Here is a 12,306-nt window from a genome sequence, read left to right as displayed (position 1 = left end):
TGGACTTTCTCCAATTTCTCCACATCTTTCCTGAAATGTGGTGGCCAGAGTTGGACACAATACTCCAGTTGAGGCCTAATCAGCGTGGAGTAGAGCAGAAGAATTACTTCTCGTGTCTTGCTTATAACACTACTGCTAATACATCCCAGAATGATGTTTGCTTTTTTTTGCAACAGAGTTACACTGTTGACTCATTTTTAGCTTGTGATCCACTATGACCCCCAGATCCCCTTCTGCAGTACTCCTTCCTAGGCAGTCATTTCCCATTTTGTATGTGTGCAACTGATTGTTCCTTCCTAAGTAGAGTACTTTGCATTTGTCCTTATTGAATTTCATCTTACTTACTTCAGACCATTTCTTCAGTTTGTTCAGCTCATTTTGAATTTTAATCCTATCCTCCATAGCACCTGCAACCCTTCCCAGCTTGGTATTGTCTGCAAACTTTATAAGTGTACTCTCTATGCCCTTATCCAAATCATCCATGAAGATATTGAACAGAACCGGACCCAGAACCGATTCCTGTGGAGAAACACAGGATGCTAGTAGAAAGATAATAGGACATGAAATCAGATGTAGGTGGCATGAGATTTGTAGGGACTGAAGGCTTTTCATAATGCCTTTTATATAAAAAACACTTTGCATACGGTTACAAAAATTACTAGGGAAATGGGAATGGGGAGGAATATATTTTGAAGAAAAAAATTGACACTTTTTAAAAACCACAGTCAGAGTATACAAAAAAGGCTTTCAATAGCTTAAACTTTGAGAAAGAAAACAGCAGGAAGGGAAGGAGAGGGGAAGAAAAAGTTTCCTGCAATTCATTTGGTTTTAGAAAAGGTTAACAGTGGTTAGAATATCATTTCTCTTACAGTTTCAATTATAATGAAATATTAATGAGCCAGTAAGAGCCATTTTTCTCAACCTTTATCTGCTGACAGTTTTGGAGCTTAAAATAAAAAGCTACTGTATGGAATAATAACCGTAAATTTAACTAGCAAACTTGAACCTGATTTTCAAAGTTGTTGAGAGCCCTAACTCCAACTGAAAGCAAAGGAAGCTTCAGGCATTCAGAATCACTGAACTTCAAGCTCCAAATCGTTCAAAGGAGAGGAACTTGGTTGTTAAATAAAAAAAGAAATTAAATATAAGGCCAGAGTAGAGTTTAGTCCCAGCCAGCTCTCGGTCACGTTATTCTCTGGAGTATGGTTGTTCAACTGGATTACTGGCTTTGTTTGCCCTGTAGAGCTTTTGGGGCTCCGCAGGTTTCCCTGTTCTTTCATAAACTGAGCTAAGATCTGGAATTGTGCAAGGTAACTGATCCTCTATCCTACTGGGATCTTTGAAATTACAGAGTTCTTGACTCTTATTGCATCTCCTTGCACAGCCTTGCACAGATTAACACATGTATGGAGCTCTGAGACTTGGAAACTTGATCAATGCAAAATAATGCACATTGGAAAACATAATTCCAACTCTACATACAAAATAATGGGTTCTAAATTAGCTGTTATCACTGAAGAAAGATCTTGGAGTCATTGTGGATAGTTCTCTGAAAATATCCACTTAACGTGCAGCGGTGGTCAAAAAAGCTAACAGAATGTTGGGAATCACTTGGAAAGGGATCGATAATAAGACAGAAAATATCATATTGCCACTATATAAATCCATGGTATGTCCACATCTTGAATGCTGTGTGTAGATGTGGTCGCCCCATCTCAAAAAAAGATACCCTCTTCCGAACCTTTTCCAATTTGACAAAAATGATTAGGGGTTTGGAAGAGCTTCCATATGAGAAGAGATTAAGGCTAGGACTTTTCAGCATGGAAAAAGGGGAGGTGATATGATAGAGGTCTATAAAATCATGACTGGTGTGGAGAAAGTAAATAAGGAAATATCATTTACTCCTTCTCATAACACAAGAACAAAGGGTTAACCAAATGAAATTAATAGGCAGCAGGTTTAAAACTAACAAAAGGAAGCATTTCTTCACACAACACACAGTCAGCCTGTGGTACTCTTTGCCAGAGGATGTTGTGAAGGCCAAGACTATAACAAGTATCAGCGGGGTAGCTGTGTTAGTCTGTATCCACCAAGGATTAAAATAGGATTCAAAAAAAAGAACTAGATAAGTTCATGGAGCATAGTTCCATCAATGGCTATCAGCCAGGATGGGCAAGGGTGCAAAACCATGCTCTGAAGTGTTCCTAACCTCTGTTTGCAAGAAGCTGGGAATGGGCAATGGGATGGATCACTTGATGATTACTTGTTCAGTGCATTCCCTCTGAAGAACCTGGCATTGGCCAATGTTGGAAGAAAAGATATTGGGTTAGATGGACCACAGGTCTGGCCCAGTAAGGCCATTCTGATGTTCCTATGTAAAGAACGAACGCACTGATGTACCACACAGTATGGCAATTTTCAAAATTAGTTCCATACAATTAACATCTGTGCATAGTCTAAGCAAAGCATGAAATGTTCGAACCAAGCCATTTTTAGCTGGACAGACCCTGAAAGAAGTTAGGCAATCAGTAAAATAGCTCTGTACCTCCATACAGAGAGTTCTAAAACCTAACATCCTAACACATGAACACACAAAATCAGATACAAAAATTGTTCATAACTTTGCTTAGGTACAGCTGAGTTTCTGTAAATAATACTTATGTGCTTGGCAATACACAACTCAGAAAGCCCTTGTCCTGAAGAGCTTAAAACCTAACAAAACAAGATAGATACAGGATGTGCTGGAAAGCTCAAAGGAATATTCAGTATTGATAACTTTTATAATCTGTGCTACAGCAGCACCTAGAGGCCCCAGTCCAGATATTGCACCACTGTACATGGCAGTGTACATACTCACAAGAGAGAATCCCTGCCCTGAAGAGCTTACAATCAAAATCAACAAGACAGGACAGGACAGGGCGGGATGATAAACAGCGGCACAGAGCAGGGGAAATAGAGGAGAAATTATTTGACCATGGTCACATAACAGGTCAATGGCAGAGCTGGGAACAGACCCAGTGTGGTCGATATGGCAATTTCCTGGATATCCTTGGGAGACCATATTGAATTAAATTTAAGTATCTTTTGGGTCCATTGTAAATGCAAAGTTTATGAATTATTGTGGGCTGGGCCTGCAAGTAACCTGTCGCGGGGGAGGAGGGGATGTGATGTGAGGCCTTTAATATAGGACTATATTGAACAATTTGCAGAGAAGAAGGTACTTTTGGGACAATGCTGTGAACTGGTTTTCCTGGGAAATACTTAGCAGGAGGTTAAATGCAAATTCTTCACTGCACATATACAAAAATCCAGCCTTTTGAAGCTACGCCCTGAAGAATGGGTCACTGTCTGATGATTTATCTGTCCTTGGAGACTGGAGATCAACGGCCCCAACTGTATAAAGAAATGGCTGAACTGCCCAGCCTGGGTTCTGAATCTGAGATGGTTATGAACTTGTAAATACAAAGAAAACCCAACTGTGGTTTTGAAGAATTGACACCTACAAGAGCCTGGGGTTGGAGCTGGGGGTGACCTCTGGAAAACTTTTTAGCATGTGTGTAGGTTCCTCTGTTTTTAATATGTTTTCTTTGTACTGCTTTCACCTTAATAATAAATGTGCTTGCTTAGAAAGAGCTGTGTGGTAAATTTTAACTGTGGCAATACACTGATCATAGGCCTCTGGAAAGAAAGCAAACCACAGATGCTAGTCTTCTAGGCACTCTGGCTTGCTGGGGATATCACAGTGCAAGCAGGGAACTGTGCAACCTTAAAGATCCCCATGTCAGGTGGGAATGAGACGTAGACCTCCACTCAAGAAAGATGGGAACTCAGAGCTGGAAGCCTAATAGTGGGTGCCTTCAAGGGACCACAGAGGGGGAATACAGGTACAGTTGCCCTGAAACTGTGACACTCAGATGTCCTGGTACCCAGTTTAGTACTCTATCCAATAGACCACTCTGTCTCTTTTTAACAGCCCTGGAGGAGAGAGCTTTTAGGAAGGATTTTAGTGAACAGAGGATGATGATTTGTTGGACCAGAAAAAGAAGGGCATTCTACGTATGGGGTTTGCATGGAAAACGCCACAAAGACAGTTGTATGCAAAACAAGACAAACTGAACAGTGTGACTGGCATAACTGGAATACCAGGGGAGGCAATAGGATGAGATATGGCTGCTGATGTAGACTAGGGAATAATTATGCAGAACCTTCAAAGAGATGACAAAAATACAATCTGTGCATTAATTTTCAAGGAAGATCAACTATATGGGAAATCTGAAGGAGTGAAATAAGATATTTTTCTGTGTGCCAATGGCACTCAAAGAAATGTTAGACATTCATCAAAATTTCAAAGTTAGGGTGTTTTTTTCCCCATTTTTTAAATGGCCTATAGTTCAAATACAATTTTAACAATTTTCTTCAGACTTGGCAGAAAAATTCTCCTTCGCCTTAAAAATCAGTCTGAAAATTTTCATATCAATTCTATTTTGCTAAACAAAGTTATAAGGGGCTAAAAATAAGACTTTTTTTTTTTTTTATCATAGAGCCTGGTTGCAACCTTACTTATGGAACCATGACTAACATTCCATCATGGAATTTCAAAACAAGACAAATCTCAATGCAGTTTAACTCTAAACAGCAAATATGAATTATACTGTTCTAATGTGGTTGAACGGGGAGAGATAGCTCAGTGGTTTGAGCATTGGCCTGCTAAACCCAGGGTGGTGAGTTCAATCCTTGAGGGGGCCATTTGGGGATTGGTCCTGCTTTGAGCAAGGGGTTGGACTTGATGATCTCCTGAGGTCCCTTCCAACCCTGATAAACTATGTTATATGGATTGTGAAGCAAAATAGTGTGAAAGAAGGCTAATAGTCACTGCTACACTTAGAGAATGAATACATGATGGATGGAAAACATTGAAAAACAGCACTATTGTGAACTTCGATAGTCTTATTCTTCTGGCATGTTAAGTTTTTAATAAAATGTTATGGTATCATCTTCTCGGAGAGTTACAGAAAAATCATCACCATCAACATTCCAATTCAGCCTACTCTCTTAATTTTATTTTTAAATTGTAGGCTTGTGTTAGCATATATTTCATGTTTGTTTCTTCTTTTTTCAAGTCTGCTTTTATTAATATGATAGCATCAGAGGAATACTATTTTACTGTATCATTTAGACATGGGGATCTCAAGCACTGGTCCATGGACCATTGATGATCAGTAGAGCATTTGCTGGGAGTTTGCAGAGTGCTGACTGACCATATGGTGCTCAGTCCAGCAACTAAAATGCATTAAGAGACAGCCAAAGACCAAATACGTTCCTAATATTACTTTTCTATATAAGCAATTACAGCTGCAACATACATCACATAGGTGAAATCCTGGCCCCACTGATTTCAATGTGCAGTAATTTGTTACCTTGTGCAGTAACTGTGGTTCTTCAAGATATGCATCCTTATAGGTGCCCCACTTCGGATGCATATGCACCTCTTCAGCCCTTGATCAGATTTTCCATTAGCAGTGTCTGTTCAGGCCGCACATGCACTCTATACAACCTTGTGCCACTATCCAAGGGTACAGAGGGCTGCACAGGTGAACCATCCTCAGTTCCTTCTCAATCCCAATATCCAACAAGGACAGTCTGAAGCAGAGACGAAGGAGAATAGGTATTGGAGCACCCATAGGAGAACATCTCAAAGAACCAGTTACTGCAAAAGGTGAATAATCTTTTCTTCTTCTTCGAGTAGTGTCCCTAGGGGTGCTCCACTTTAGGTGACTCTTGAGCAGTATCCTCACAGGAAAAAGGGAGCTTCAGAATCAAGTCCAAGACTTAAGCCAGAACAACAGAACCAAGTGCTGAGTCAGATCTGATAGCATGGACCAAGGCAAAGTGTTTAGATAAAATATGCACTGAAGCCCATCTAGCAGCTGTGTGTGTCTCAGACACTGGAATGTTTTTGAGTAACACTTAGAAGCTATTTGTGACCTGGTACAGTGTGCTACAATTCTCTGGGGAGGCAAAGCACCAGCTGTATCATAGCAAGTGGCTGCAACTATTCAAGTATGTTCCTATGAATTGTATTCTCTGTACAGGGGCTGACTTGGACTACTTTGTGTTTAGTTGGAGACCCAGCTCCTGGAAGATAAAGAGCTATATGAGTGGAATTTAGTACTGCTTCAAAAGATCAGCCCTTGAGTAGCCAATCATTGAGATACAGGAAGACTACAATTGCTTCTCAACAAAGATAAGCCAGCACTATAAGCCTTTGAGAACACCACTGGGGCCAAAAGAGAGGCTGAAGGGAAATACTCAGTAATGAAAATGATCCTGGCCCATGGTGAAGTGCAGGAATCTCCTGTGCACAGGACATATTGCTATATGGAAATAACCATCCTGCAGTTCGAGGGCCAAAAACCAATCTCTTGTCTATTTAGAAAGGATTAGATCTGCCACAGTCACCATCCAGAACTTCTGAGACTAACAATTTGTTCAGTTATCTTAGATTAAAGATGGGTCTCCACAGTCTGTCCTTCTTTGGCCTAAGAAAATATGTTGAGTAAACTAGTTTCCACCTGTGTGTGGATGGAAATGGTTCTAAACAAAGGAGAGAATGTACTTCTTAACTCAGCATAATCTCATGAGAGGGCTCTCAGAAGTGGAATAGGGAAGTGCGGTGTGGTTGCGGATGAGATATAAAGTTATAACCTCCATAACCTCCATGACTTGTCTGTTGTAATACGCCACTAGTCTTGTTATAAGTGGAAAAGGCAGTCTCCAAAAGCAGGAAGGTATGCAGAAAGTAGCAGCTTGCAAATTAGAGGTGGGGAAGGAGTTGAGCCCTCAACCAACACATCAAGATTGCTGTTTTGAAGATGACAGTTTACTAGTTGAAGGAGGGTAGGAATCTCTTTTCCTTTGGAATTTGTCTTTTTCTAGCAGGCTCAGCAGTTCTGTGAAAACCAGAGAACTGAGCCAGCCACGATCTCTGGGAAGTTTGAGTCCTGATAAATCTCCTCTTGTTTGTAGGGGTGTATATAACAAGATACCTCAGTGTGGCCCTGGAGACCTTCACACGTACAGAGACTAATCCATAGCTCCCAAGAAGAGCTTCTGACCAAACAGGAGGTCCTCCCCCATGTTATGAACCTCTCTCAGGAATCTTGACAACTGGAGCCACAACATCTTGCACATGACAACTGCTGTGGAGATGGATCTAGCACCAACGTCCATGGCATTCAAGGACACTTGGAGAGGGTCTGGATAATAACTAATCCTTCTTAATAACAGCATGGAAGTGTTCTCTATGCTCCTGTGGAAGACGTTCAATTGAGGAAGCAAACTTGTTGTAACTCATGTAGTTATTCTTGGCCATGATTGCCTGATAGTTTGTGATACGAAACTGGAGGGTCACAGAGGAGTAGGCCTTCCACCCAAAAACGTCTAACCTTTCTGGTCCTTATCATAAGGAGTAGATCTGGAGTAATTCTGTCTGACTCATTTACAGCACCCACCACCAGGAAATTAGGTGGGGGTAGGGAAACAAAAATTCTGAGTCCCTGAAGGTAACATATTTCTTATCAGCCCATTTACAAGTTGGCTGTATGATGGCAGGAGTTTGCCGCACAGCCTCTGCAGGATGCAGGAGTGCTTCATTAACTGATACCACAACCCGGGTGGCTGTCACCCTCTGGAAAACGTCCAAGAGCTTGTGATGTGAATCTTTAACCTGCTCAAGAAGTATCTGGAGGGTGTTTGCCACTCTCTTCACAAGGCCCTGGAATTGATGAAAATCATCAGTCATCGATGATTGTAGAGGCATGACTGTCTTGTCTGGAGATGAAGAAAAAAAGAAGGGAATTTGTGACCCTAGTTTCCTGGTGCAGTGGAGCCAGAGGTCTGGAAAATTCCTGTCAATAAGCTGCCCAAGGATCCCAGTAAGATCATTGGAGAGGCCCATATAGGAGAGGGGCTGATACCCAGGACTGATTCCACCATCCCTCATGTGGCTGAGGGTCTTTTTGTTAGAATATGAGTTTCTGTAATGATGCAAAGGGGAACCCCACACAGATAAGGAGGCTGATTGAAGGTTTCCTTTATCCTCCTCAATGTCCTCCAAAGTGGGAGAGGGAGTGGGGGCAAGTAAAGAAAGGTGGAGAGTTCTGCAGTGGCAGGAAACACAGGTAATCTAGAGACTGTGATCTTGGTACTCAGCGTCATTCAGTACCATTAAGCAGTGGGGACTCCAGCTCATCTAACACTGACAAGTCCATGGAGTAAAGGAATTTCTGAGGCTCCGAGTGGGTCGGTACTGACACACCAGCTGACTTGGGCAGTAACATACCTTTGGAGTACGTAAGCATTGGGGCCAAAGGGGTGTGGTTTGATTTGATCAGTATTGAGGGTGCCAAGTGGGAAGGCACCATTGGTAAAGTCTAAAATAGATGATGCTGATCTGGAGGCAGATGGTACTGGGGCTCTGCCAGTGTTATGTTTCTCTGATGCCCTCTGGGGTCTCCTCCACTGGTACTAGAGGAAGAGAGTCTGCCAACTCGAAAGTACCGAGCTGAGAGACTGAGGCCTCCAACACTATAAACCTAGCAGGAGATCAGAACTTCTTGGGAGCTGGCTCTTTGTGGTGGGCGACTGAGTCCCTCTGCTTTGGAACCTTCCCTAAATCCTCTGAGATCTTCTCTCTTCTAGAGAAGATCTTAGCCAAAGCGACACAGTCTGGAGACAGATGAAGGGCAGGGGGAGGGAAGGTGGAAGGTGCGGGGTCTGTTGACCCGGCTCGGAAGGAGGTCAAAGGGAGTGTTCCATCAGCAGCAGCTTCAGTTTGGGCTCTCAATTCTTTTGAGCTCTAGATTTTAGAGCCAGGCAAAAGTTACACTTTTGGGAGATAAGAGACTCTCCCACACAATGGATACATTTAGAGTGGCTGTTGCTGATTGGGACAGCCACACAACAAGAGAATCAGCTTTTGAAACCTTGTGAGCCAGGCATACCCAGCCAGACCAAATACGCTCACCAAAAAAATGGGGGAGGAGGAAAAAAAGGAAACCTCTCATATCTAACTGATTTTATTCTAACCACTAACACTAAGTAGAAACACTGAACTAAACTACAAAACACACTGAGGCACACACAAGGCAGTCATGCTAGAGCTCCATCTCAGGCAGAGGTTAGAGGGAAGGAACTGAGGGCGATTTGCCTGCGCAGCCCTATATGCCCTGGGAGCGTGGCACAAAGTTGTATAGTGTGCATGCATAGGTTGAACAGATGCAACTAACAGAAAATCTCCAATCAAGGGCTTGAGAGGCACATGTGTATCTGAAGTGGAGCACTGTCAAGAACGCTACTTGAAGAACTCCTCTCAGTTACTTCAATGGGAACAAGATTTTACCCCATATCAACATGAATGAGATAGGAAGTAAACCATATACAGTAGATGCTTATTAGTAAGAACTGATCAGTGCCCTTTGGCTACATTGCACCGAAGCGACTGTTGCTGTTATGGGGAGTGTCAACAATTCACAGCAGAGAAAGTGTTCCCAGGGGAAATGTTGCTCACAAGCAGTCGTCGCTCTTACAAGGTGTTGCTGTAAACAAGCATCCACTGTAAAGTGTCCTCACAGCACTATTTTAAGATGTAGTCCACACTACGAAAAAAGTTTGATATAGGAGCCGCGATAAATGATCTTCATGAAATGCCAAATCAGTGCTCTTAGGTTTTATGACCTCTTCTGCCACTGAATGTCAGTAAAAGCTCAGACAAGACACCATTTCTGTACGTGTTTACTCATGAGTAAAACATGTATAATCCTTACCTACTTCACAAAGGACTGTGAGGCTTTAATGTTCATAAGGCACTTTGAAATGTTTACTTGAAAGTGCTACTTAAGTAGCTTATATACAGTATTATTAAGATTAGGAAATATTAACAGTCCCTACAATTAGGAAGTCCAGTACATCAGTTTATGAAATCCTACGGATCCAATTTTCATCAGTTCTGGAGACTTCCCATGTTCTTATTAAGAACACCCTTTAGATGAATGGAAGAGGAAATAGATTATTATTTTATTTCTGTTGATTCCATTCTTATGGTATCATGAACCTGTTTCACACTGAGGATAAGGGCTCATTTTATTCAGAGGATGGTGTGCGCTTGCACTGACGTATAGCCAATTTCTCTAATTTAACCTTACAAAGAAAAAATATTTTAAATGTTAATAGTAGTACTTTCAATTCACTAGACTTAAATGTTAGATAAAGATGATGGTTTAACTTTAATAAACTATAAATCAGTGTATTGATAAAAGGAGCTTTCTTAAAACAGTTGAAATATTTATCTGCCTAAAATGAAAAGTACCTGAAAAATGTCACAAAGAACTGTACCAGGTCCATAAAGTTGCTGTGCTGTGAGAAAGCAATCTGTAAAAGAAAAGCAAATGTTTTCCTGTTACTTCACTGGCAGATAATTTATATCCAGAATTCATCATTACACTGCTGCTGGGATCAACAATTACTATGAAATACTGCTTCATTTTCTTCAAAATGTACACCATGTTGATTTTTTAAAAACAAATATTAAGTAGTATTCCGAGGAAGAAGCAACAGACCTCAGATTAAGGTTTGAAAGGCTTCATCCAAATTTCTTTTTAAAAACAAAACAAATAATTCCGCTTTTCCAGTTACAATCCAGGAATATATCACTTTGGTAAATGAGGCAAAAGAACATGGTAATCATCTTTGAAAAGCTCCAAATCCGAAATGATCACAATACTCACAAAGAAGCAGCAGCATACAGCTAAAGTTGAATATTTTGAATTACTGCAGACATATTAACCAATAAAGTACAATAAATACTAAAAAGTTCAAAAGTAAGCAGATTCCTTGGCCCCACTGAAATAATACTCTTAAAGTAAGATCTTCTTGAATAAGGAACTTACACCAAGAGCAGCAAAAAGGCATGAAACACAGAAGATAATAGATACTGTAAAAACAACTATGGCATTCATTTTAACCCACTTTCCTGCAAGCCACTCAAACTGAAAAGTGAAAAACAACCAATTTTTTGGACACAAAACAGAAGGAAGAAAGGGACAGGAAATTGGGAGGTGGTTAGAGGCAAAAGGAGAGATTAGAGAGTCTGGTTAAAAACAACAAAGCAAAGGGAAGGCAAGCCAACAGAAAGGCAACTTGTGATTGCTAATATTGCACAAACTCTTTCCAGGTACCTCCTATTTCCTCTGACTATCAATCCCAGCACCACAACAGGAAATTAACTCTTTCGTGAACAATCAGAACTTTTTCCAGCACTAAATGGAAACCGGTAGTTTATACAGGAAAGCTTTTCATTTTTATGGAGTCTGTCTCAAAGAATTGTTTCTATTTTCCCATTAAATGACACATCATAGCAATACTGGTATCAATTTTAACCTATTCCCACTGTTAGCCACAGGTTGAATATTATGAATACCAGAAAAATTATCATTGGTTTATTATTTTTTCCAGAAACACTGTGTTGCCAAATTTGCTTTAAATATCTATATTATATTGCATCTGATACAGTAGCAGGCCAGAACTATTTATTTACAAATATGCTGAAATGATCTTTATACACTATAATCTCCTTTGGAGTGCATAATGGTATACTTTCTGTTTTGTTGGAAAGCTTATACCCAACAGCACTGAAAGCTGCAGACTGTATGATTCCACTCTTTCAACCCCACTGCCTATATACGATGGGAAGATTCAGCAAGCTATATTTTAAATTTAATTTTAATGCACTGCCCAACAGTCTACTTGAGTTTTCCAGTTAAAAAAAGGACAGAAAATGTATGGAGATGCACTTACAGCACTTTACATTTTAATCACAGAGGGCTAAATCTATGTTTTCTTTAAAACAAATACCAAGATAGGAATATTAATAATTTCAAACAAATCAAATAATTTCAAGCTCCTGATATATTATAGAATCAGGAAGTGAGAGTAACTAAGATACCTGTTATGTAGTGTTATGTTATGTAATGTCTAAGATACAGATGTATGCAGTAGTGTTGTAGTCATGTTGGTCCAGGATATTGGAGAAACAAGGTGGCCGAGGTCATATCTTTATTGGATCAACTTCTGTTGGAGAAATAGAGACGCTATTGAGTTTACACACAGATCTTCTTCTTCTTCTGTGTAAGCTCAAATGCTAGACTCTCTCACCAACAGAAGTTGGTAAAATAAAGATGTTACCTCAACCACTTTGTCTGTCTAAGATACTGAAACATTAGAGGTAATCCCACATTACATGCATCTGAC

General features: G+C 40.5%; 2 protein-coding genes across 5 annotated transcripts in view; one reads left to right on the top strand and one right to left on the bottom strand.

Annotated features, from left to right (window-relative positions):
* Positions 1–12,306, top strand: part of LOC127046411 (uncharacterized) — a 632,746-nt gene that overhangs the window by 275,046 nt on the left and 345,394 nt on the right. The gene's annotated exons all lie outside the window — the stretch shown is intronic.
* The window catches only part of ATRN (attractin), a 384,706-nt gene that overhangs the window by 212,001 nt on the left and 160,399 nt on the right, over positions 1–12,306 (bottom strand). For all 4 annotated transcript variants that reach the window (XM_050943298.1, XM_050943297.1, XM_050943296.1 and 1 more), the window contains exon 25: positions 10,367–10,428. In XM_050943298.1, the coding sequence (XP_050799255.1) occupies positions 10,367–10,428 (62 nt within the window). The remainder of the gene's footprint in view (positions 1–10,366; positions 10,429–12,306) is intronic.

The sequence above is a fragment of the Gopherus flavomarginatus genome, chromosome 3 (assembly GCF_025201925.1).
Source record: "Gopherus flavomarginatus isolate rGopFla2 chromosome 3, rGopFla2.mat.asm, whole genome shotgun sequence".
NCBI lineage: Eukaryota > Metazoa > Chordata > Testudines > Testudinidae > Gopherus > Gopherus flavomarginatus.
Note: the sequence above shows the minus strand (reverse complement) of the source record. Positions and strands in the feature narration are given on the sequence as shown.